The sequence below is a fragment of the Panthera leo genome, chromosome A3 (genome assembly GCF_018350215.1).
Source record: "Panthera leo isolate Ple1 chromosome A3, P.leo_Ple1_pat1.1, whole genome shotgun sequence".
NCBI lineage: Eukaryota > Metazoa > Chordata > Mammalia > Carnivora > Felidae > Panthera > Panthera leo.
In genome coordinates this window covers 63,570,411-63,597,880 of record NC_056681.1, presented here as the reverse complement: position 1 = coordinate 63,597,880, position 27,470 = coordinate 63,570,411, and the positions used below count along the sequence as shown (strand labels likewise).

Below are 27,470 nucleotides of genomic sequence, written 5' to 3'. Positions count from 1 at the left end.
CCTTTTACACTGTTCTCAAGCCCCAATAACACAAATCTCATCCTATTAACCTTAGAGGTCCTTAGCACAGCGCAAAGGTCCTCAACGTTTTTTCCGTCTCGCATTTCTCAGAGCTTTCCTAACAATACGTTCCCGTCGGCGCCAAGCCAAGACGGCTGAACGTCTGCGACGACGTCGGCGCACGCCCGCGAATTGTCCCACACTCTGGGACTTTCACGGTCGGCTCTTCTCTAGAGTTCCCGGGTGTCCTTGCTAGTTGGCCCCCCGCAAGCCCCTGCGCTAACCTGGGAGGAGTTGACCTCTTCTGACTCTACCAACTGAAAAGCGCAGGGGTGGACGCACTGAGCATGCTGGGAGGAAGGCTAGAAAACGAAAACAGAACCTCTCTCAAATAATCACTCAAGTCTCATTATTAATAGCACATCGCATGGGGCTCATTTGTCCTCAGAGAAATAGGTTTGTCCACCTTCCATGCGAAAACAACGCGTGGCTCCCCCTACGTCTGGCGCGCCCAGGCTTTGGTCTCTTCCGCGCCGGGCGACGCCGCGATCACGTGCTCCCCCATTCCCTCTCGCCGAGCGTGCATTCTGCCTTGGGGACGGCCGAGCCATGGCAGCCCTGCTGAGATCCGCTCGCTGGCTCCTCCGTGTCGGGGCGGACCCGCGCCTCCCGCTATCCCTGCGCCTCCTGGCAAGTGGCGCGAGCCGGCTGCACGCCGCCCCTTTTCTGCCCGCGGCCCGCGCCGGGCCGGTCGCCGGGTGAGTGTCCATGCTCTGCCCCCGTCCGCCTGCAGCGCGGGCGTCCCCCGGGATCGTGACGCTGGTGGGGGCCAGGTCTGCCTGTCCCTCTCCGTCGCTCTAGGGGCCGAGCGTCCTGGGGTCTTAGACCCCCTTCCCCACAGGGGGTTTACTGCTGACAGGGTCGGTCGACTTTGGAAGGTCATGGCCGTGTGCATGGTTTGCTTCCGGCATGGATTCTGCTCTCGCCTAGGACTGGGTCGTCCTGCCCTCCGGCTACCAGCGGCCTATGAAGCTGGGGGCTGAGGGGTGGGCTTTGAACGCGGCTGCTGGGATCGGGTGTTACTCTTCTCCTTGGGATTGACCCGGCTTGTGTGCTGTCCCACGTGGGAACATTATCGGTGATCAGTGATCAGCTAGGACGTGTATTTCGAGAGGTTTATTGTGGGGGGACGGGAGGAATAGGTTGGGAACTTGCGTGAGCTAGGGATCATTTAGAGAGGGACGTTTAATTATTACCAGCTTGGGCTTTTGCATGCATTTTCTGGAGTGGGGTTTTCCCCTAGCTATTTACAAGAGTGTGGTGGTATGAGTTGGGAATTGTCACAGTAGGGCTCTGTAAAAGTGTCAATGGATGAATAAGTGAACACGTGGAAGGGAAGTTAAATTCCCAGTGGGTGTCAGTGTGTGAATGGATGCTCTGATGGATTGAGGTTTATCAGGAGATAGGTCAGACATAGACTTGGAAGTAGGGGGGATTAGGAACTTTGATGGAAAAGTGTTACAAGTAGTATTCTGACCCACCTAAGAAGGGGAGATGGGCACTGAGCTTTTAAAATAGGAGAAAAAATGATTTTGAAAGACTGTTTATAGATAAAAAGTACTTTGGGAGACAACAGGACTAAGTGCTAAGGATTTGCTGTTGGACAAGTTACTCAATATTTCTAGACCTCAGTTTCCTTAGTTAGACGGAGTGGTAATAACATTGGTAGTACTGCGTGAGATAGATTATCTATAAAAAGCACTTAACATAGGACCTGGTACTTAGTGCTTTATTAGTTATTACACTAGTAATAACTATGATTACATGGATCTTTGTGAAGCAGCCTGGAAACTTATTCTCTGCATAAAATTATATGGAGGAAACATTTTATGACTTCTTAAGGAGTCAGTTACAGATCTTTGGAGTGTAGCCTACTTGTAACTTATGGCCTGCCTGGGTTGTTCTCATTAGGCCTGCAACAGCTAACCTTCAGGAGCCATGCCTCTGCTTCCACAGAACTGCATTTCTTTGCTTTCCAAGACCTTCCAAGAAAGTTGTGCCAATTACTCTTAATTTTTTTAATCTTTATTCCTGTGAGGCCAGAGGAGGGTCGATATTATCTTTCATCTTCACTGTTGCATTTGTGGAAAACAATAGAACACAATCTGTAGAAAGAGTATTGGTCTCAATGTTCATCAGACCTGGATTCTATTTACTTGCTACGTAATCTAACCTAACCTCTTTGAGTCTCAATTTCATGATCTGTAAAGTAAAGGTAACAAGGCTTTTCTCCCTTCTTTGCAAAGCTGATTTCTTGTCATTCAGGATTCAACTTAAACACTGTTTCTTCAGAGAAGGCTTACCTCAACATTCACTCTAAAAAACTATCCTATTTTTGTTTTAGGTGGTGTGTCTGACTTGTTTGTTTCCTTAGTAGAGAAAGTGAATTGCATAAGAGCAGGACTTTGTCTTGCTCCCCACTGTGTGCTGAGCTTATAGCAAGCAATAAAGAAGTATTCCCTCTTTCTCTTGCACTCTTAACAATCCTTTTATACAGTCTCATGTAAGCATGCCCACATCTTTCCCGCCTGGAAAACAAAACCTTTCCTAGAACTCTGGACTTAACTGTAGATGCTTACCAGTTTTCCTTCCCTGTTCGTATTCCTGTCTCCTTTATTTCCTCTCTTTGTGTTCACTCTTTCACCCATTGCAGTCACACTACTGGTAAAAGCTATCATTGTCTTATTACTTTTTTCTTGTATATTTTTAAATTATAAAACTCATGTGCCTTGAGGAGCAATTGCAAAATAGAGAGGGAATAGTTATAAATTAAAAGTCACTGTTGGGCGCTTGGCTCAGTCGGTGGAGTGTGCAGCTCTTGATCTCTTGGTGTGAGTTTGAGCTCCACATTGGGTATAGAGATTACTTAAAAATAAGATCTTAAAAAAAAGTTATCCTTAATTCTATCACCCAGAGAGAGCCATTGAGATATATATGTCCTTTGTGTATGGATGTTTGTATGTATGTATGCATACATAATTTATGTATGTGTAGATGAAAGTTTATTTCATTTATTTTTTTCCCCAGGGACTTCTTAATTACCAGACCCACTTTTAAGGCCTTGAGCTCTGGCATATTACCCTGTGTCCCATTTTGCCCTTCATGAGACCCTTTGCTTTGCATGAGTCTTTCATGATTCTCTTCTCTTTAGGATTTTTCTCACCTGCTTTGTTGCTTCCTTTTTCTTCACTTCATCTCTTAAATGCTGATGTGTTGGGTTTATCAGCCCCTACCTACCTATCTGATCATGGTGTTTTTTTCTCTTCCTGGATATAGACACCTCCAGTGGTTAAACTACTTGTGCCTCAAACCCATCAAATCTCAAGTTGGACTCATCTTTCCTCTCAAATCTGTTCCTTGCGTATTCCCTGTTTTAGTGAATGTTGCCATTTCTATCTGCTTCCTAGAGATTTTTCATTCTTATTTCATTGACATCTCCCTTACCCCACTCACCCCCTATGTATTGATTATACAAATGATTAAGTTCCGTTAGATATTTTCATCTGGAATAAATCTCCTCTTCCTCCAACCCTCACATTATTCCCTAGTCTCCTTGATAACTGTGATCATGTCATTTTCCTACTTAAAATTAGACAATGTGATGGCTTCCATTAGTTCCAGGATAAGGTGCTTCATGATCTGGAGATGCTTCTGAGGCCTCACTTTTTGTGAGTTCCTTTCCATGACATCCTGTAGTCTAGCCATACCATACTAATGAGTCCTCTGCAGCAGGGCTTTTTCACAAGCATAAGAATTCCTTGTGGGAATCTTGCTAAAACGTAGATTCTGATTTTGCAGGTCTAGGCAGGGACCTGAGATTCTGCATTTCTGACAGGCCCCCAGATTATAAAGGTACTGTTGTCAATCTATTGACCAGCAAGTCTCTGGAGGGGCCATGTTGCACATCTCTTTGATTTTGAATGTGGTGTTCAGTCTTGGAACGTGTCTCCCCTTCTCTCTACTCAGGTGTTCCATTCCTTTAGTCTGTTAAATCTTGACTGCTTTTCCCATTTGACCACTCTTTTGTGCTTGCTCTCAGATCCTGAATCACTAAGCACCTGTTAGCACGATTGCATGTGTGCCCACCAGCACTCCAGACCTGGCTGTAAGTTCCTTCAAGGCAGGGACTTTGTTTTATTCTTTTTGCCTCCTCTAGTGGCTGACTTCATGGCACATAGTAGTATGGGTGTCAGATATTTGTTGGGTAAATCAGTGAAAATCTTAGACATGGAGGAAGGAATATCATGACATGCAGAGAAGTTTGAGGGGATATTTAATCCATGCATATAGTGTGGCAAACCTCCACACGTTCACCCCAGTCTTGATTTCCTAGAATGTCCTGGGAAGGACAGATGAGTATCATTGAGTAAAATTATTAGGATTTATTAATTTGTTTTCAAAATTCAAGCGCCAAAAAGTATATACTTTTATATTCTTTAGTCTTGCTTTTCATTTCCCATTTCAGCACTTTTTTTTCATTTTTTTAGACAATTGTTTTCTTAAAAACCAGCTCTTAGCTTATCTTTTTGGGGAATTTGAGGGGCAAACACTGTTGCTTTCCCACAGACTCTCTTTTTCTCACACTTCTGGATCAGAAACTGCTTATATTTTCTTGTGAGACTTTTTTAGGCCTCTGTGCTTCAGAGGAAAGGTAAGCTTTGAATCAAATCAGTTTGGAAGTGGATCTAGATTGATGATTGGCTTAAAGGTGAAGAGCACATATTGCCCTGTGACAGAATGATGTGACTTCTCAAGTTGGAAGGAAAGAAAACTTTCCCTTGTTTATTTTTTAATAAGACAAGAATCTTAACAAATATTAAGAGTCTGGGTCCTTTTGGCATTATGATTCAACCTCTGTGTATATAAATTTATCCATTACAGAGGGCTACGATAGGCACGTGTAAAACTCATATATGCTGTTCATAAAAGAGGAATATAATACTGGGGCATCTGGGTGGCTCAGTCAGTTAAGCATCCAACTCTTGATTTCAGCTCAGGTCACGATCTTATGGTTCATGAGTTTGAGCCCCGTTTGGGGCTGTTGCGCCAATAGTGCAGAGCCTGCTTGGAATTCTCTCTCTCCCTCTGTCTCTGCTCCTCACCCGCTTGTGTACTCTCAAAAATAAACATTAAAAAATATAATACTGTAGTATTTCAGATAGAAGAACAGTCACATTTGTTTATGTTAGGGGCTCATTTGAGTTTAAGAGGACATTTGGTAATGAGCAGCCAAAGCGTTCCAGGGGAAGAGAAGAGGAGGAGACTTGTTCGAGGCCATACTTTTATCCTATGTGGCTATGTGGGGTTGATACTGCGAAGGCTGGTTGATTTATTGTAGCTATTAAGGTTGATTAGAAGTTGGTCATTTGAGGGGTGCCTGGGTGGCTCGATTGGTTAAGCTTCCAACTTCAGCTCAGATCATGATCTCGCACTCCGTGAGTTCAAGCCCCGCGTCGGGGCCTGTGCTTGATAGCTCAGAGCCTGGAGCCTGCTTCAGATTCTGTGTCTCCCTCTCTCTCCGCCCCTCCCCCACTTATGCTCTGTCTCTCTCACTCTCAAAAATGAGTAAATGTTAAAAAAAAAAAAAGAAGAAGTTGGTCATTTGATGGTTGAAAGCCATTGGAGAACTTTGAGAGGTATAAGTCTTGACAAAGTTAACACAGACTATAGGAGAGATAGAGGCTAGGAATGGATAGACCAGTAGGAACAACATTGATACCACAGATTTGGGCTAATAGGACCTCAGCTAGGTGGTGCAGAACTGCAGACCAAAAAACAAACACTTCCTTTTCTTCTTGAGAGATTGAGAACAGGAAGTTGGTCAGCACTTTGGTGGAATTACACATAATAGATTTGGAGATGAGGATAAATAGTAGTACCTTCAGATTAGATCTTTACTGTTTTCAAGCTTTGTATGAATACATCACACATGCATTTCATCTCTTGTGGGTTCATATTACAAATTAGGAAAGAAGCTTAGAAGAACAAAGTAATTTATCTGAAATCTCCAGTTGGGATTTACTACAGACACTGTGATGCCCAGTTTTGAAGTGTTTTGAATGTGTTGTGCTTTAGGTGTTTAGATTACTTATATACGTAAGTAATATGGATTACCTGTGGGTATACCATTTTAAAAAGGTGATATGATACATCATAAATTTAGGAATTAAAGACTATCCTAAGTGAGTAAGCATATGATATGATCTTAGAATGTAAACTCTGCAAGGGATCTTTAGAGTAATCTTGTCCATCCAGATTCTCCCTTCATAGATTCTAGAGAGTATCCTGTTCCATATTACATCATAGGTCCCAACTGGGGTAATTGACTATTCATCCTTTCCTGTCATAGCTGAGACAAAGGAGACGTACCTTTGGACCGGGAGAGCCTAAGGTGGAGAGGACGTCTGGATAGGTAAAAAGGAATTGGTGTTTCCAGCCGGGAGACTTCTTTTTTCTTGTAATATTTATTTATTTTTGAGAGAGAGAGAGAGAGCAAGCACACAAGTGTGCAGGTGAAGGAGAGGCAGAGAGAGGGGGAGACTGAAAATCCGAAGTAGGTTCTGAGCTGTCAGCACAGAGCCCGATGAAGGGCTTGAACCCACAAACCATGAGATCATGACCTGAGCCAAACTCGGACACTTAACCAACTGAGCCACCCAGGTGGCCCAAGCCAGGAGACGTTTAAGTGTAGAAGAGTTCAAGTGGCTTTTTTAGTCTAAAATTTTGTGACCATAAAGCATAGAACTGTGTTTGGGATACAGCTTAACTGGGCAAGACTTTTTGGAGAATTGAGGTTTTGCAAAATAGTTGAGTGAGAAAGTTCATTGAAGTACCTTTACAAAACATTTTTTTTTTTTTAATGTTTATTTTTGAGAGAGAGAGAGTGAGCGAGCAGGAGAGGGGCAGAGAGAGAGGGAGACACAGAATCTGAAGCGGGCTCTAGGCTCTGAGCTGTCAGCACAGAGCCCTATGTGGGGCTCAAACCCACAAACCACGAGATCATGACCTGAGCCGAAGTCGGATGCGTAACCGACTGAGCCACCCAGGCACCTCTGCTAATACATTTTTAAAAGAAGAAAATGCTCTAGGAAATGCGAAGTTAATATTTATTATGCTTACTCTGCCGGGTCTTTTATGTACACTGTCTCAGTGTTACTCAAGCTTCGGGCATTTGTGTACTGCCTTCAGATTTTTTTGTGAAATCTGAGTATAACTGCAACCATTAATTATATTTAATATTTTTCTTTACATTGGTTTTAGGTTTAAAGTGATCTTTTTATAACTTAATTTCATCTTAAGCAAAAATGTTAGTAAAATAAAGAGCTTGATGTGATAGTTATTTTTAAATATTAATTAAAATAGATAAAAGTACTGAAATGGAAATTTTTTGCCTAAATGCTATATCTAAAATCATCCTGCCTAGCAGAAGGGTGATATTTTGGGAAACACTGTATTATCTCCATTAATCTTTTGTGATGTCCTTGTGAGGTAAATACTCCCAGAATTTACAGGCTGAGAGAAAGTTGGAGTAACTTGGCCAAGTCACACATCTTATAAATGGCAGTGCCTGAATTCAGGCTGGACTGTAGGACTCAGACTCATGCTCTTAAGCTCAGAGCTCCTGTGTTTCCACCATGCCGTGGAGCCTTCTGTTTTTGTCTCTAAGATGGTCCTTATCCATTGTTCGTGAAAATGATACGCAATAGGGTAGGATGTATACGGAGGATTAAGGGAGCCTCTCTAAGGCACTTTTACATGAAATTCTCTTGGTTATTTATAAGGAAGTGAGAATTAACAAATTGTATTGGTGAGACTTGTTGCTTGGAATTTGCAGTTAAATCAGCTGGGGGCCGGGATGCCTGGGTGGTTCAGTCTGTTAAGCATCCAACTTCCGCTCAGGTCACGATCTCATGGTTCATGAGTTCAGGCCCCACCCTGGGCTCTGTGCTGACAGCTCAGAGCCTGGAGCCTGCTTCGGATTCTGTGTCTCCCTCTCTCTGTCTCTGCTTCTCCCCCGCTTGTGCTCTCTCTCTCTCTCTCTCTCAGAAATGAAGAAACATTAAAAAAAAAAAAATCAGCTGGGGGCCTTGGTACCAGGTATTTCTTTTCCATCTCCATCACCCACTGTGGTGTAGCTTCCCTTGGCCTTTTACCTCGACTACTGCAGTGGTTTCCTAAATGGTATCTCTGTCTTAATACTTTTTATTTCAAAAAAAAATTTTTTAATGTTATTTTTGGGTGAGAAGGACACAGAGTGTGAGTGGGGGAGAGGCAGAAAGAGAGGGAGACACAATCCAAAGCAGGCTCCAGGCTCTGAGCTGTCAGCACAGAGCCTGACGTGGGGCTCGAACCCACAAACTGAGATCATGACCTGAGCCGAAGTCAGATGCTTAACTGACTGGGCCACTCCGGTGGCCCTCTCTGTCTTAATTCTTGGTGCCCTCTAATTTATTCTTCACCCAGCAGTTAGACTAATCTTTTCAAAACAGAAATAAGACATAACCCCTGCTTATAAACCTTCAATACGTTTCTGATACAGTTCTGTACCTGGCATAAAATCTGTACCAAGAATAAAATCCAGACTCTTTATCTTCATAATCCTTCATGATCTAGCACAGTCTCCCTCTCCAACCTCATCCCATCTGTTGCTCACTTGCTTGGCCTGCTGACTGTTCTAGTTTGCTTGGAATACTTATCCCCTCTTGTCTATGGCTGCTTATTTTCATCCTCAGCTAAAAAATTAAAGTTACATTTACCTTGAGCATTTTTTAAAAGATTTTATTTTTTAGTAATCTCTACATCCTGTGTGGGCTCAAACTCATGACCTCGGGATCAAGAGTCACATGCTCTTCCAACTGAGCCAGCCAGGCATCCCCATTTTTCTTGAACATTTTATTCATAATAGAACCCTGCTGTTACTCTTTCATTGAAGTCTCTTATTTCCTTCTAGAGCTTAACAGCAGTTTTTAAATTTTTTTGAAGTTTAATTGATTATCAGATTTACTTACTAGATAAGTAGAAGGGCTGATCCTAGCACGGTGCCTTGGACATAGAAGGTGCTCAGTAAATATTTTTTGAATTCATAAATCAAAGAACTTAGGTTTGTTGTGTAAAAGTAAAGAACAACTAAAGGATATTAAAGAGGGAATGACATGAAGATGGTTTGGGGGATGGTTGATCTGGCAGTTGTATTAATAAAAGCTGAAGCCTAAGAAAGTAAGGAGTTTGTTGCAAAAAACCCATGTATTCTGGGGGCATCTGGGTGCCTCAGTCGGTGGAGCCGACTCTTGATTTCAGCTCCGGTCACGATTCCAGGGTTGTGGAACCCACGTAGTGGTGGTATGGTCAGTAGCAGTAGAGAAATTTGAAAGGAGTACCAACCACTTTTAAAAGGAGGCATTGTGTATTTTTTTCTTGTGTGGACTACTATAGAAATTATACTCCTTGACCCTCAAAGATAGGGTTTATTGAAGTCACGATACAGCTTATGGTTTGGGGTACCAATCTGAATTGTGAAGTGAACAACTAGTATTTTTAAAAAACATTTCTCTGGGGGGTGCCTGGGTGACTTAGTGGGTTAAGTGACTCTTGATATTGACTCAGGTCATGATATGGTGGCTGTGGCAACCAGCCCCAAGTCAGGCTCCATACTGAGTTCCACACTGAGTGTGGAGCCTGCTTGGGATTCTCTCTTACCCTCTCTCTGCCTCTCCCCGCATGTGTGCTCATTCTCTCTCTTTCTAAATAAATAAATAAATAAATATTTAAAAACTTTCTCTGTTGGGGCGTGTGGTTGGCTCAGTCAGTAGAGCTTGTGACTCTTGATCTCAGGGTCATGAGTTCAAGCCACACATGGGGCATGGAGCCTACCAAAAAAAAAGGCATTATCTTTTTGAATTTTTAACATGTTAAAACTTAAGTGGAATCAGTAATATAAGATGTATAAAAAGAATTATAACTGTGTGCGATGGTGGCTCAACATTTGAAAATCAATCCATGTAGTCAACCGTATCAACAGGCTAAAGAAAACTCGAGTGGAATAATTAAAATAGGGGATTGGTAAGAACATGAGATAAGTTTGAGATCCCCACTGCTACCACTTTCCATTGTGAACCCCCTTTGCAGCCGCATTCATTTTCTTGATGCCTTTCTGCCATGTTGAACTCCTTTCAGAAGATGACTACCCAAGTACAAATCCTGGACCTGTTATCCTGTCATTAACTAGCTTTTACTGTGACTCTGGGCAAGTTGCTTCAGTTTTATCTGTAAAATGAGGATTATAGTAATAATTTTTTGTTATTTAGCATGCATCATTAAATGCATAATATACATTAACTACTGGTTATATCTATTCTATTGCATATCTATATCTTTTTTTTAAACTCTAGTAGCTCCAAAGTGCTAGAAGCTGGATTGACTTATAATAGCAAAATGATGACAGTAACAGGGAAGATGATGTTTTGAGAATGTGTGTTTGTTTGGTGTACGTTTGAAGTTTAAAAAGAATGAGTAACACTTCAATAAAAAGTTTATTTGAAAAAATAAACACCAAGACTACCCAAAACATACAAAGATCTCTTAAAACTCAACAATAAGAAAATTAAAAAAGAAAAAGAAAAACGTAATAACCCAATTGGGAATGAACAGAAGATTTGGAAAGTTCACAAAGGAAGACATATAGGAGGCAAGTAAGCATATGAAAAGATGTTCACCATCATATGTCATTAGGGAATTGCAGATTCAAACCACAATTAGATACCATACTTTTTAAGATGACTAAAATCCAAAACATCTTCAGGATCAAATGTTGGTGAGGAGTGGGGCAATAGGGAGCTCTCATATTTATTGCTGGTGGGAATGCAAAGTGGTACAGCCATTTTGGAAGGCAGTTTGTCAGTTTCTTGCAAAGCTGAATAAACATAAGCTTACCCTATAATCCAGCAGTCACACTCCTAGATATTTACCTAAGTGAATCGAAAATTTACATCCACATTAAAGTCTGCACACAAATGTTTATTGATGCTTTATTCATATTTGCCCAGGTTGGAATCAGCCAGTATGTCTGTTCTTCATTAGGTGAACAGATAAACAAATTATGGTAAATTTGTAAAATGGAGTATTATTCAGCACTAAAAAGAAATGTGTTAATCAAGCCACAAAAAGACATGGAAGAACCTTAAATGTATTTTGGTAGGTGAAAGAAGCCAGTCTGAAAAAGGCTCCGTACTGTGTGATTCCAACTGTAAGACATTTTGGAAAAGGCTAAACTATAGAGAAGGACAAAGGTAGTTAACAGTGGTTCAGGAGGAGGGGGGGAAGGGATGAATAGGTGGAGCATAGGGCATTTTCAGGGCAGTGAAACTCTTATGTGTGGTACTGTAGTGCTTATCATAGATTTGTCAGAACCCATAGGTTTTTCACGGAGTGAACCCTGTTGTAAACTATAGGCTTTAGTTAATGTATCATGATTGGTTCATCGTTTGTAACACATGTACCACACTAATGCAAGATGTAAATAGGGGAAACTGGGTGAAGGGGAAGAGGATATACAGGAACTCTGTACTCTGCACACTTTTTCTGTAAACCTAAAAATGCCTTGAAAAAGTAAAATATTAGAAAAAAGTAAAGTATTGGAAAAAAGTACAGGCTTAAGAGGGGAATCTCATGGAAGCCTGCTTATAATAATAGGTCCTTGTACCTTTTTGAAATATGGACACTCAACTATAAAGTCATTATTTTTTTGTACTAAAGAGTTGAAATAAAAACCACCACCAGTTAAAAAAAAAATGAGAAAAACAATGCCACATTTTGCCAGAGGAAATGCGTGGGTAATCTGAATGTTAGTGGTGAGTGCCAGAGTCTCTGGAGGGAACCTAAGATGTTTAACTCAAAAATTCAAAAGAGCCATTTATGACTTGTTGATGAGATGATGAAATAATTTTCACTTATGTAGTTACATCAGTTTTGGTCATCAGATTGGAGGCAGTGCGTTCTAGCTTGTGCAAGCTTGATGGGTAGGTGCCTATACTACATAGACTCTCCTTCACCCCGGACTTGTTCTTTTCTTTACTTTCTGTCACAACATACCTGTTGTTCCAGGCATGAAATTCTTGTTACTGAGGAATTTAGAAATGAATTTTGGGCCAAATAATAAATGTAGGGGCGCCTGGGTGGCTCAGTGGGTTGAGGGTCCGACTTCGGCTCAGGTCATGATCTCGCGGTCTGTGAGTTTGAGCCCCGCATCAGGCTCTGTGCTGACAGCTTGGAGCCTGGAGTCTGCTTCGGACTCTGCGTCTCCCTCTCTCTCTGCCCCTCCCCCACTCATGCTCTGTCTCTCTCTGTCTCAGAAATAAATAGACATTAAAAAAATAAATAAATATGGGGCGCCTGGGTGGCTCAGTCACTAAGCGTCCAACTTCGGCTCAGGTCATGATCTCACAGTCCATGAGTTCGAGCCCCGCATCGGGCTCTGTGCTAACAGCTCAGAGCCTGGAGACTGCTTCCGATTTTGTGTCTCCCTCTCTCTCTGCCCCTCCCCTGTTCATGCTCTGTCTCTCTCTGTCTCAAAAATAAATAAAAACATTAAAAAAAATTTTTTTTAAATAAATAAATGTAGAAAGCACTACCATGTAGGGAAGCACTGGAGACTTCCTTTTGAAGAGTGAAGAATCTTTTGGTTAAATGTGTAACCCTTCCCTCACCCCAGTTCATTCTATGGTGGGTCCATGGTTCAGCTTATCTAACGAAAGTTGAGTGAATATACTGGGGCACCCGGGTGGTGCAGTTAAGCGTCCAATTCTTGATCTCAGCTCAGGTCATGATCTCAGGGTTCATGAGTTCAAGTCCCACGTCAGGCTCTGCACTGATGGTGCGGAGCCTGCTTGGAATTCCGTTTTTTCTCTCTGTTCCTTCCCTGCTTGTACGTGTGTGTGCACGCTCTCTCTCTCTCTCTCTCAAAATAAACTTAAAAAAATAAAATAAAATGAAATTGAGTATACTTGTGTGAAGGAGAGTTGGCTGCATTAAAGATTTATTTGTGGAAAAATTAGCTTTAAAATGTTCAGAATAGTGTACTTTATCTTCTCTCTGAATTTTGTGTTTGTTTGATCTTACGTCTTAAACTGCATTTTAGCAAAGGTTTATTTTTGTGCTTTTTCACAGTTTATAAGATTTGGGTTGTATAAGAAAATCTTGGCAAATGTACTTCACTACAATTTTGAAATTCTCGTATTAATTAGCTTTGGTTGTTTTGAACAGTATTATTTATTGGATATTCACCTGAACTTGACATGTTCTGGGTGATTTAAAATAATGCTGTTTTGTGTTTGCCTAACAAGGGCATAGTTTAGTAACAACTGATCCAGTAGATAGGCAAATGGCCAGAGAAAACCTTTGAAAATAATGAATAAATAAGTAGGAGCGTATCTTCTATGGTTCATAGGTAATTAGCATTTAATTAATTCAGCTCATTTAACAAATGAGCCATTTACAAATTAATCAATTAGCCATCTACAGTGTGCTGATCATTAGGTTTGTAAAGGTAAGAAAACATTGTCTTATTTAATTAGTATCCTGATTTTTTCCACTGTTTTCCAGTTTGTTTACATAGGTAGAATCATTGATGGCCAGAGTGCTTGTGATTTGTCCCAGATCACAGTAATAGAATTTCTAGTCTAGTATCTGTTACTGCCTCTGTATTTTACATAACCTTGTGGTGAAACTTTTGGCGTAGATTTCTTTAATGTAGTATCATATACTTAATCATTCAATTTGTGACTGGTTTTCCAGGTAGAGAACATAGGGTAGGAAACTAACAGCTTTATTTTTACACTTACTACTATGTAAATGTTTATTGGTAATTGGGGTAAAAATGTGCACATGCAAGAAAAATGGGATTATCATGAAGGTGTCCCTGGATTAATAAGTATTTTTTTATATCACACTCTGTTAATATGTACTTTGTAGGGGCGCCTGGGTGGCGCAGTCGGTTAAGCATCCGACTTCAGCCAGGTCACGATCTCGTGGTCCGGTCCGTGAGTTCGAGCCCCGCGTCAGGCTCTGGGCTGATGGCTCGGAGCCTGGAGCCTGTTTCCGATTCTGTGTCTCCCTCTCTCTCTGCCCCTCCCCCGTTCATGCTCTGTCTCTCTCTGTCCCAAAAATAAATAAAAAACGTTGAAAAAAAAATTAAAAAAAAAAATCCTAATTTGATTCCAATTTGTACTTCAATCAAAAAAAAATATATGTACTTTGTATACATTATTTAGTTATACTTAACTAGCTGCTATTGGAAACTCTAAGATATTTTGGAATAAATGTAAATCTTTGTGCATTAGAAATTTTGTGTTAAAAAGTGGTGTTTGAATGCAGAGAAAGTTTAAATTCAATTCAAAGTTTCATGATAGGGTATTTCTCACACATAAGGATTATTTTTAAGTCTGTTATTTGTAAATTAGGTATAGCCTATATTTCTGCAGTATGGAATACCTCTGATTTCATGTTTTAGAGCATTTGGCTTATGTGTTAGTTCTCCTATTATTAAAATATTGAATGCTTTAAAGGTTTTTTGTTGGGGCACCTGGGTGGCTCAGTCGGTTGAGTGGCCGACTTCGGCTCGGGTCATGATCTCACGGTCTGTGAGTTCGAGCCCCGCGTCGGGCTCTGTGCTGACAGCTCAGAGCCTGGAGCCTGTTTCAAATTCTGTCTCCCTCTCTCTGACCCTCCCCCCATTCATGCTCTGTCTCTCTCTGTCTCAAAAATAAATAAACGTTAAAAAAAAATTTAAAAAAAAAAGGTTTTTTGTTCTTTATAAACCTACATGTATTAATCTGACCTTATCTAATTTTTAAACTTTTTTTTAATTTTTGAAAATTAATGATGTTTATTTATTTTTTGAGAGACAGAGCACAAGCGGGGGAGGGGCAGAGAGGCTCTGAGCTGTCAGCACAGAGCCAAAGGCAGGGCTCGAACCCACAAACCGTGAGATCATGACCTGAGCCGCAGTCGGACACTTAACCGACTGAGTCACCCAGGAGCCCCTGAAAATTAATGATGTTTAATACCAGAAATCTAGTTTTATTTTCAATGATTGAAGTTGTTAAAATAACTAGAAAGGTACTATATAATTAGTATTTTGACAGATGGAAAGCAGCTATGAATTGAGAGCCGAAACAGTCACTATAAAATGTTTCAAATTTATTTAGAGAGATTGAAAATTCTTTGGTCCTGAATGATTCTTTAAAAAATTGCATAATTTAAACTTGGTTATTGGTCTTCTTTTAAATTTAAATTCATAATGAGATTACACCTAGAAAACATTTGAAAGCAGTTATCAGAATTTTAAGTACATTTTAGATCTCTGTAAAGGTGAGAAGAACTTTGTAGCATAAACTGCTTCATTTTCCTTCATTAAGCTGTTTTTACTTAAGGAAAATAAAACACACACACACACACACACACACACGCTTAAACCACATCATATTATTGTCTTACTTTGAAATGATTCCATGTGGAAAGTTATCAAGACACAGTTATTCAGGAGATTTACTTTGCATACAATTTGTGTGTGCTTGTGACTTTATTTAGAGTAAAAGGCAGAACTTTTCTTTCCTACCATCTTACACTTCTCTGAGCATTTCTGGTTTTGTACCAGAATTTAGGTATTTGGTAACCAATAAACTTTGTATAAATTTTGCTCAATAAAAGAATTTATATGGATAATAAGTGAGTTTAGTTAGTTACCAATTGTGTTTCATTTTATAGAGGGCTGCTGAGCCAAGCCAGGCTATATGCCATTGCTGTTGAGAAAAAGAATTATCTTCAAGAGGAGCCCTCCTCTCATAGAAAGAATTCCAGTCAATTTGACTGGGCTCTAATGAGACTGGATAATTCTGTCCGAAGAACTGGCCGCATCCCAAAGACTCTTCTACAAAAAGTCTTTGATAACACCTGTCACTCAGGTATTTCAAATTTTTTGTATATTTTCTTGTTTCAGGGCAAGATCACTGCAAAACATGTTATTTGATACTTTTAATTTTGTTTGTTATTTCTATTGATCATGATTTTATGTTATGATTGTGATCTTTTGATCTTTCCAACTCATCAGGGCAAAGTTTTGCATGAAACATTTTTGTATTAGATATTTTTTCCAAAATCAGCAAATAAAAATTGTCTTCTTGCTTTCCACTTTTTTATAAAAAAAAGTCACTCAGTGGTAAATCGTTTGGAAGCTGTTTCTTATCTTGCCTTGTATGGTGTCAACTGTCCCTAAGATGCTTACATATGATAGATTCCCAGAAGGACCAATAATCATTATTTCCCTTTCATTTTCACTTAGCTATTATAATCCATTTGAATCACTTACTTTGATAATCTGGTGGAAGGTTGTAGGCCCTTTTACCACCTCCCACCCCCCACAAGCCGAGCATGCAAACATGCACATAATTTTGCATGTAGTTACAGAATATTCACCAGCTTCCTAAAGCCCATCTGTGGATTTCATTAACATTAAGAAGCTATGGAATCTAATGATGATGGATATCAAAGAAGTGTCAGTTATAATTGTGTGTATTTAAAAGCTATTGTATCATTTTCTCTTTTTGATTTACTCAGAGTTGAACGACTATTACCATAGTTAATTTTAGAATATTTTTATCACCTCAAAAAGAAATCTCCAAACCCGTAGCCATTGTCCCCCAACCCCTCATCCCTTCCAGCCTTAGACGACTACTAGTGTACTTTTTGGCCTTGCAGATTTCTTATTTTGGATATTTTATTTAAGTGGAATCATACAGTGAGTGGCTTGTTTTTTGTTTTTGTTTGGTTTTAAAGTCATCTTTCAGAGACATGTAGATAAAGGCCATGGATAAAGGGAGAAGGAAGTTTATATTATTTTGTAATTGATTGTAAACTTGGTATTCATGGGTTTTAATTGTACTGCTCTGTACTATTTTCATAAGATACTGAGCTTAGCCTTTGAATTGTAGTAAGTAGTGCTTATAAATTAAGTTCTGTGTATTTTTATATGGTATAGAGCCTTGCAGATTACATGGATTCATAACCTTAGCTTTTTAAAAGCAGACTAATTTTAAAAACATAATTTTTAGTAACATTGTAAATGTTACTTGTGGATTTGAGTAGGGTTTTTCTAGTTTGTGGGTACTCTTAACATCTCAGTGAGGCAGGAGAGTTTTGACTATTTACGGATTTCAGTTTAAGTTTTGATATTTACCTGTATGATATTGCTGTTGTGTTAAATGATATCCATTACCTTTTTTCACAGGGAGCCCAGGTGGTAATCAAGCCTTGCTTCTCCTGCGCAGCTGTGGTTCTCTCTTGCCTGAACTACAGTTATCAGAGAGAACCGAATTTGCTCATAGGATATGGGACAAACTTCAGAAATTGGGTATGATTGTTTAAAAATATGTGTATATGTAAAAAGTGTAGATATTTTTTCTTTTGGTAAATAAGAATTTATTTACATAAATGCTATAATTCAATTTTATGGAAGAGCTACTTGGTAATATTTATCTGGTGAGTTATAGCGACATCTAGAGGCATTGAGAATAAAATAATTGTCAACTATACTCAAATGAAAAAATAAAGTAATTTTCATAACAATTATTACTTTTATGGTAAGTTAAAAAGAAAAAGGACAGGATAAAAAGGCAGTTGTATTGTCAAAGTTGGGAACGCACATACCATTTGACCAAGCAGTTCCATTTGTTAGAATTTAGATAACAGGGGCACCTGGGTGGCTCAGCAGGTTAAGCATCTGACTTCAGCTCAAATCATGATCTTGTGGTTCATGAGTTCGAGCCCCGCATCAGACTCTGTGCTGACAGCTCAGAGTTTGGAGTCTGCTTCGAATTCTGTGTACCCCTCTCTCTGACCCTCCCCTCCCTCTCCTCCATTCTCCAAAATAAATAAACATTAAAAAATTAAAAAAAAAATTTAGATCACAGATATATTCAAATGTGCAAAGGGATATCCTTTATTGTGGCTTGTTTGTAATAGTTAGGAATTGGAACCAACTCTAATGTCTCTCACTGGGGATCAGATAAATTATGGGGTGTCCATGAAATGGAATACTGTGCAACTGTTAAAAAAGGAGGAGTTCTTCTATACTAACGTGGGGTGTTCTCCAAAATAGAAGGAAAAATTAAGGTGCAGAATGGTGTATATAGTATACTACTATTTTGAAGAAAAATATTTATATCTGTATATGCATATAACATTAAAATAATTCTTGAAGGATAATAAATACCAGATACAATTTTACTCTGTACCTTTTTATGCTTTGAAAATTTTGAACCGTGAACATAGTATCTATTCAGAAAATAACATAGTTTAAAAGACCATTAGATAAAATCCAATGTTCATTCTTGATTTTTAAAAACCTTAACAAAGAATAGAAGGATACTTCTTTAACATGTTAAATTTAAAGCCAACAACTAATATCATGCAGTGAAATAAGTTGTGAAACAATATGAGAAATTACGGTTCTTTAGATGATATACTTGTTTACCTGTAAAATCCCAGAAAATCAACTTACAGTAAAGTAGTAGGAAATATTAAATGTTCATGAATCTATAACTTTTCCTAGTTAGAAAATAAAATGGGTAGAAGGTTTTAAGTTTAGTCACAAATATATAAAATATCTATGAATATCCTTCAAGAAACATGTAGTATCTATATGGAAAAAAACTATACAATAAACACAGAGCTTCACCTCAGTTTTGAATTCATCTAGAACTAATTTTGATGACAAGTTCGTTTGTTTAAAGTTTTGAGAAGAATAGATGAATAATGGATTTCAGAATGGAAAATAGTCTTCTAGGTATAAAAGCAGCAGGAAAGTGAAAATAAAGAATTGACTTCAAAAAAACTAGAAATTTCTGTATGTCAGTAAGTCATGTGATTTAAAAATACATGTTGAACTGGGAGAAATTTTTGTGAAAAAGGATATACGTTCGTTCTTTCAGTCTTAGAGCCGCTTTTTAGCCAACCATTATTAGAGTTCAACTTGATGATTTTTTAGAAGTTTTCAGGCACCGTATGGTAACCTTGATGCACAATCACATTGCAGATGTTGAATTGTACATGGTTCCCCTTAAGGCCTTATATAAAGTGTTACAACGGTTAACAGATTGGGCACTCAGGGCAGACCACCTACATTCAAATCTGTGGTCACTTACTAGCCATGTGGCCTTGGACAAGTGGAAGAGTCAGTTTTCCTCATGCATAAGATGGGGATAAGAGTACGTCTCAAAGCTGTTGTGAAGACTAACAGAGCCTCTAGATGCAGAGCACTTAGCACAGTTTCTGAAACATAGCACAGTATGTACAAGTCTAGTAAGATAAAAGCAAATATTAATAGAGTAAGTCCTGTGTGGTCTAGAATCTCAAAGTGACTGACCAGAGGCCTGTGTTGCTACAGGCAGTTTAGAAATAAAATTTAATTCATGCAAATTTAGTAAAAAAATAGCATTAGATTGATACGATGACCAAGATGTCATCAGTGGGTTGAGGAAGGCTGAGTGGCTACCTTGATTGATGTGGCCTTAGGCAAGATAGGGCCTGGAAGAAAACAAAGAGCTTTGGAATAGGGGTAATTAACAATAGCAGACTAGAAACTGTAACTGGAAATGGAGCCTTCAAACAAACACTGAGTAGCCTGGTGAGTAAATAACCAGGTCTGCTAGTACAGTCCTCCCTGTATAGAACAACTGCAGTCACAGTCCGTCTTGGTGTGTCTGTTCTGTGGCAAGGACTACTTTCTATCAAAAATGTTTGTCACTTTAAATACAGAGGTATTGTCAACATTTTCTAACAGGAAGGGATATTATGCTTCATAAGTAAGAAAATCTTTGTCACTTTACATCTTAACATCTGAATAAGCAGTTACTTGTGATTGTATAGTAATTCAGTTAATTACTGTCTTAAATGCTTAACTTGCTCTGTTCTGACAAGATTTCTGTATAGTTGGGCCTAAGTATGGGGTGAAATGCTGAAGTGACCATTTTACCCCTTTTGTTTGTTAAATTTAAGTATGCATATTTTAGTTGTGATAAAGAATATGATTTTAGGTCCTTTTCTAAAAATTTGATTTAAATTTTATTTGTAGGTACTGTGTATGATGTAAGTCATTATAATGCTTTACTTAAAGTCTATCTTCAAAATGAATATAAATTTTCACCAACTGACTTCTTGGCAAAAATGGAGGAAGCAAACATTCAACCAAATCGAGTAGGTAGCTGCTATTGTAAATGTTTATTGGTTATATCACTTTTTTTTTCAACCCCAGGAAAAAGATAGTATTTAAAAAATATTAACTAGCCCATTTCATTGACAGGTGACATACCAGAGGTTGATCGCAGCTTATTGTAATGTAGGAGATATTGAAGGTGCCAGGTATGGAGCTCTATAAATGTATGTTTAAGGAAACAAATTTGTTAAGTCCTGTAAACCTAGGATACGTTTATTTGTCTTTTTTTTTTCTTTTAAGCTTATTCTTAGGGAAATTATTTCAGAAGGATTTTAATCTAGCAAATTTGGTAATATGACTTAGATAAAATATAAAATTGTGTAAGAGGAGAAAGATAAATGAGTATTGCTTTTTTTTTTTTTTTTTTTTTTTGAGTATTGCTATTTTAATTAAAATTTGGATTTACTGGAACAGAGGCTTAAAATTGCTGAGGTGTATAAAGTTGGCTTTAGTCCTTTTAAATTGATTATTTCCTAAAGGAAATGTTCTTAGCCATGTAAACTATTCATTTATAAAACTTGCAATATTCTATCTTGCTGATTCATATAAAATCAGTTGTGACGTTTATTTCTCTGTAAAATTTAGTACTGCTTTTGGATGGCAGCTTTAGGAAATAAGGAATAAATTGAAATGTATAATTCATTTTTAATTGAATGGATTTTTATTAAGCTTTATAGGCTTTTTAAAGGTTAATTAGTATAGAAGAAACAATCACATTTTAAAAACTTACCTGCTATTTTTACCAAGGGTAGTTCAAGATCTATAATTTGATATAATTGATATAATTTCAGGGAGTGAGATTTTGTGTTTGTATGTTGTAAAAAGTGGTTCTGATGTATATTTCCAAAAAGTATTTTCATTTCTCTTTTATTGCAGCAAGATTCTTGGATTTATGAAAACTAAGGACCTGCCAATCACGGAGGCAGTTTTCAGTGCTCTTGTTACAGGGCATGCAAGAGCCGGGTAATGTTCAACTTAAGGTTTTGTTCTCGAGCGAGGTTTAAATTATAGGAAATTATTGTAGAAAATTCTTAAACCATGTTTATCTAACCCCTCAAAAATTTTGAGCGTGTGAAGTAGAACATGCAATTTTTTAAGAACTTATTCTTAAATTTATCTGTTTCATAAAACTTTTATTTGAAAATAATTCAATTTTAAAAATTGGGCCTGATCCAAACTAGTTGACTTTTTGTTTGTTTGTTTGTTTTTAAATTTTTATTTATTTTTGACAGAGAGAGAAAGAGACAGAGCATGCGTGGGGGAGGGGCAGAGAGAGAGGGAGACACAGAATCCGAAGCAGGCTCTAGGCTCCGAGCTGTCAGCACAGGCCCCAACACGGGGCTCGAACTCACGAACTGTGAGATCATGACCTGAGCTGAAGTCGGATGCTCAACCGACTGAGCCACCCAGGCACCCCTTGACTTTGTATTTTAACTGCTCTCTTGATGCTCTTGGAAAACAGTTTTATTTTTGAAGAATAATTTACTAAATGTTATTCTTCCCTAAAAAGGTAAATTTGAGTCATTGCACACTTGATGAAAGAGGGCACATTAATTTAAGGTCTAGGTGATTATTATGCAGTTTGGTTTCTCTTTAATTTGGAACATTTATTATTTTTGTTGTTTCAGAAACCTACAGCTGGTTTCATGTGTATTTGCTCTTTTCTGATGTCCTTTGCTAAATGGTTTATAAGAGTTGTTAATTTTAATAAGTACAGGCTAATATATTTTAGAATGATAGTATTACATTTGCCAGTATTATAATAATCTGTTCTGTTTTCTTTGAATAACTTCCAGAGATATAGAGAATGCAGAAAATATTCTCACAGTGATGAGAGAGGCTGGAATTGAGCCTGGTCCAGACACATACTTAGCATTATTGAATGCATATGCTGAAAAGGGTGACATTGATCATGTTAAGCAGGTATGTCTTATGTCATGTAAATAATACTTTAAAACTATTGCATAAAAAAAAATCATTTGTGTGAGCTTGTGTTATGTTTTGCATGAAGCAGAAAAGTGTAGCTTATATCTGTTTTTAAAGGTATTTCTTGTAGACATTAGTATTGATGGAGAATTTTTAAAGTTTGGTACCTTGGTGTTGATCTTACAGTTATTGCTGAAATGTAATGTTTTCTGTTTTATAATATAAGCCCTAAACCTTTAGATGGTGTATGTTCCTAATTTTTTAAATTTTGGTATTTTAATTTATTTGGCTATAATTTAAAAATATTGGTTTCTAACTCGTTCTTCTAATTTCTGAAACTGTCTACAGACTCTGGAGAAGGTGAAGAAGTCTGATCTTTACCTTATGGACCGTGATTTATTGCAAATTATTTTTAGTTTCAGTAAAGCTGGGTATTCTCAATATGTCCCAGAAATTTTGGAAAAAATTACATATGAAAGAAGATATATTCCAGGTAGTTTTTAAAAATTTATTTTTATGATTTTTCTAAAAATCTGAATTACTATTCTTACATGATGGAAAGGGCATTCTCTAACGATAGGGGATTGTAGTGCATGAACACAGGACTCTTAGAAGTCAGATTAATGAACTAAACAACTTGAGTTAATGAGCAGATGGGAATGTTTTGATTTGGAAGTGTTTCACTGTTATCTGGGGAGATATATCCTTTTGGCCTTTGTAGTTCATAAGTTTGTCTTTCAGAGTGGCTGCAGTGTAAAAATATTATTCAATTCAGTAACAGAATATGTCTTTCTTTTCTTTTCTTCCCAGATGCAATGAACCTCATTCTGCTTTTAGTCACTGAAAAATTGGAAGATACAGCATTCCAAATTTTATTAGCATGTCCTGTATCAAGGGAAGACAATCTGAATGACTTTGGCAGTTTCTTTTTACGACACTGTGTGACTATGAATACGGTATCCTGTCTGTTTTTACTTTATTGACAGTGTAATAGGCAGTGAAATAAGAGTCTATAAAGTAGAAGAACATACTATGAGATGAGACCAGTTACAAACATTATGAAAACTTTGTTTCTGTGTTATAAGTTTATCAGTTAGAAAGAGGACGAGAGGTTGAAATTTTTCATTCCAGGAGTGGTAGCATATCTGCAGAAGGTCAAATGGTAGGATATTTGCAGACCCAGCTGATGTGTGGTACCTTTCCCCCTAGCCTGCAGAGAAGCTGAAAGATTACTGCAAGCAGTTAAAGGAATCCCAGATGCATACATCTCCTTTGCAGTTCACACTCCACTGCGCATTACAAGCCAATAAAACTGGTATGATATTCTCATCATTAAAACTGACATAAATAAGTTTTGCTGAAGTAGCTTTGTAATATTTTATGATATCTCTTTCAGATTTGGCAAAAGCTCTAATGAAGGCTCTGAAGGAAGAAGGTTTTCCTGTCAGAACTCATTATTTCTGGCCATTGCTAGCTGGACATCAGAAGGAGAAAAATGTTCAAGGTTAGGTTTTGCCTTTTACAGATTCATAATGGTCCAGAGATCCAGTGTAAGTTTCTACACACATCTAGTTGGATTCTTTGGGAAGGCAAACTTCTCTCTGAGTAGTAGACCTTCTGAGAAAATAGAATTGATTGAAGTGAGAGTCAAGAATTGGGCAAGCATTTTTAAAAACATAGTGGATTTCTTTCGTCTTAATTTCATTCTGACTTCGTCTCTGATCTTGATACTCAGACTTGTGAGTGTAGTTTTAAACAGTTTTTTATTTTTAAGTTTTTCGAAAAGCTCCTTAGTTTTTGATTTTACATATACCGTTCAAAATTAATTTGTCTAGCCTTATTCAAGATAAAGTTATACATAATCAAGCCATTTTCTTTGTGGACCAGTCTCCTTAACTGAGCTGAGTTACAATAATAGGAAAGGCAGGAAAACTTTTATTGCAAAATGAGTGCTCATGACCTGACAGCCTGCTGATTGAAGGACAGAAATGTTCAATCTCTCAGGTTCTTAAGTACGCTTATGCATTTAGCATACTTTTTCCTTGTACACATGGGATACCTATAGGATATGAATAAGAATTGAACAAATATTAAATTTTAGAGTACAGTATCTAATTCTTTGGTTTGCATTATTGGTAATTCAGAAAGAGTAGTCTCATAAAAAGATGCTTTTAACAGAAGTACTTCCCCCTTGGGGAAACAAAAAATGGTCTTTTTCATTTTATCTCGCAGTATAATGTGCTTTAGAATGAGATGCAGAGTTGTTAGTATGACACTGGGTGACAAACAAAATGCACAAACAACAAAAAAAGTGCTTTTAGCAGACTTTCATATTGCAATTTTATTTTAAATATATAGTCGTCTTCTGGTCTAAAGGAAATAGTGAAACAAGTATTCCCTAATTGTTTCTGGCTATAAAAGTCTCAAAATCCTTTTTAGAAAAATCTTCATGAAAACAGTATGCTAGTTGATTAACTCTTTGCACATCCTCCAGTTCTGAAAGCTCCCAAGAAGTAACCTTTAACACAGTATTTTTGAACCAGAGAAAATTTACATCATTCCATGAAAATCTTCGGGCATATTCATATTGTCCACCTCTACACAGATAAGAAAATACCCCTGTTGAAATGTTTGTTCATCAGGAAAATTTGCTTTCTTCAACCGTATCAGTGTGTCTAGACTTGAATTGGTTACCACACTTTAACAACTTAGTAAGCATAGAAGAATTCAGGTGATTTCTTTTGATAGTTGTAGCTCAGACTAGTAGAAAAATGGGCTTTATCTTGAATCCATCCTCTCTTAGAAGCTTATAATTTAGATCACAAAGGTGCCTTGTTGAAAGACTGCTTTATATTAATGAAGTAACTGAGAGCAGCAGAGAGATTCCATGACTGACCTTGGATTCCACACCTAGCTGTCAGTGCTGCTGGGCTTAGAACTGAGGATTTCTGTTCTATTTTAAACACTCTTTTTGGGGCACCTGGGTGGCTCAGTCGGTTGAGCGTCCAACTTCAGCTCAGGTCACGATCTCGCGGTCCGTGAGTTCGAGCCCTGCGTTGGGCTCTGGGCTGATGGCTCGGAGCCTGGAGCCTACTTCCGATTCTGTGTCTCCCTCTCTCTCTGCCCCTCCCGCGTTCATGCTCTGTCTCTCTCTGTCTCAAAAATAAATAAACATAAAAAAAAAAAAATTTAAACACTCTTTTTAAATATCAAAATACCTCCGTGTTAGACATTTGTAAGTGTTATGTTGTGTTTATTTTATAAAAATTCTTAGCTATTAACTAAAAGTTAGGTGCCAGTTTTTACATTAGGACATTTAAAAAAGTGGTATAAGTTTTTTAATCAGTGATGGTTTTATCTGGAAAAACATAAAAGTTGAGAAAGGTAACTTGAGGTACAAGATACTGTCAGTTGTGTTACAGTTTTTAAAAACTAGTTTCTCCCTTTGTGGGAGCTCCAGAAATATAGTAAAGTATGTGTTCTCCAGTTGTCCTTCATGTGACAACAAAATGGCTATATATACTTTGTATGGTTTCTTCAGGGTCAGGTAAGAAGGTCACATTTTTTTCAGTGCAATGAACTTGTTCTTGTCCAGGAAAATGTCCTATATAAACTGGTAGAAAGAACAGAAGAAAATAACAGCTGTAGTGTTGGAAGATGTAGAGGAGCGTTTCATAAGGAATAGATAAAACCCTTCATGAAATCAAAGAAAGGTATTTAGAGATCAGATCAAACTGAAGCAAGAGTTTTCAACGATACTACGATCATTCATACTATTATTGAATTCTAGAATATTTCTGGCTGCCAGTTCAGCCATCACCAACCCCTAAGGAAGATTCTCACAGTGATTTCCTTATAGCTCATTTTACTAGTATTTTTCTCTGTGGCACAAATGGAAAAGTCACCACTTCGAATTTTAGCAAGTTGGCCTGAATGAGAGGGAATAACCCAAAATGATTGAGGATTTATATCTCTGAGTATATTTAGAAAACCGAAAAGTTAAGAGTATAGAAGGGATAAGATCTATAAGGAAGGGGCCATACAGAAGCTTGAATGCCAATTGAGTAAAGTTGGTTGAATAGAGAATACTTTTCAAGAAATAAGATATTGCCTCTGGTAGAGGGAGTGCCCTACATAAGACTCAAAAATCATGTGGAGTAAGTGGTCATAGTTTGTGAAAGTTGTTCAGATCAACCATTTATCTTTCCCAAAAGTATAAACTATTTTAATTCTACAAAGCTTTTTGAATGGAGGCTTTCCTCTGGATTCATAAACTTTGTCGTGACTATCTTTGAAATTTTTTTTTTTTTTTTTTTTTTTTTTTTTTGAGAGAGAGAGAGCACGTGCACAAGTTGGGGAGGGACAGAGGGAAAGGGAGAGAGAATCTTAAGCAGGCTCCATGCCCAGCACGGAGCCCTGCTGAGGGCTCAGATCTCATAACTGTGAGATTGTGACCTGAGCCGAAATCAAGAGTTGGTGGCTCAACCAACTGAGCCATCAGGTGCTCCTTAAATATTTGTATTCGATTGCTTAGTCTTAGTTCGATTTTCTAAGTTCACAGAGGTTTGGAATCTATGTTTCTCTAGGTTAATATATGATTATTTTAATCTTTTTATTTAAAAGAAAAATACAAGGGGCACCTAGGTGGCTCAGTTGGTTAAGCATCTGACTTCGGCTCAGGTCATGATCTCATGGTTCGGTTCGTGGGTTCAAGCCCTGTGTTGGGCTCTGTGCTGGCAGCATGGAGACTGTTTGGGATTCTCACTCTCACCTCTCTCTCTGCCCCTCCCCAACTCGTGCTTTCTCTCTCTCTCTCAAAATAAATGAATAAACGTAGAAAAACATTTTTAAAAAAAGATAAAAGTAAAAATAAGTAAAAGAGAAATATGAAGGCACCTGCTTGGGATTCTCTCTTTCCTCCTCCCCCGCTGCTGTCCCCTCTCTCTCAAAATACATAAGTAAATATTTAAAAAATTAAAAAAATATATGAATTGTATTTTTTAGGAGGAGGTAAGTGGGTATGTGAGATCAATCATGTTTTTTTCTCCTTATTGATAAGTTTTTCTGTCCTCCCATCGGACTGTAGTTATTGAAGTGAATATCTTTGTATCCTCCCTCAGAATGCCTAAGGGAGTGACTGAACTTAACTGATCAGACAGGTGTGGACCTGGGTTTTCTTTAAAAAAAATTTTTTTTTTTTAATGTTTATTTATTTTTGAGA

General features: G+C 38.0%; 1 protein-coding gene across 1 annotated transcript in view; it reads left to right on the top strand.

Annotated features, from left to right (window-relative positions):
- Positions 1–586: 586 nt before the first annotated feature.
- The window catches only part of LRPPRC (leucine rich pentatricopeptide repeat containing), a 111,663-nt gene continuing 84,779 nt past the window's right edge, over positions 587–27,470 (top strand). The window contains exons 1-11 of the mRNA XM_042932148.1: positions 587–758; positions 15,820–16,016; positions 17,339–17,461; positions 20,183–20,304; positions 20,411–20,469; positions 21,200–21,286; positions 22,120–22,246; positions 22,598–22,742; positions 23,060–23,205; positions 23,459–23,564; positions 23,646–23,753. Of these exons, the coding sequence (XP_042788082.1) occupies positions 610–758; positions 15,820–16,016; positions 17,339–17,461; positions 20,183–20,304; positions 20,411–20,469; positions 21,200–21,286; positions 22,120–22,246; positions 22,598–22,742; positions 23,060–23,205; positions 23,459–23,564; positions 23,646–23,753 (1,369 nt within the window). The 5' untranslated portion in view covers positions 587–609. The remainder of the gene's footprint in view (positions 759–15,819; positions 16,017–17,338; positions 17,462–20,182; positions 20,305–20,410; positions 20,470–21,199; positions 21,287–22,119; positions 22,247–22,597; positions 22,743–23,059; positions 23,206–23,458; positions 23,565–23,645; positions 23,754–27,470) is intronic.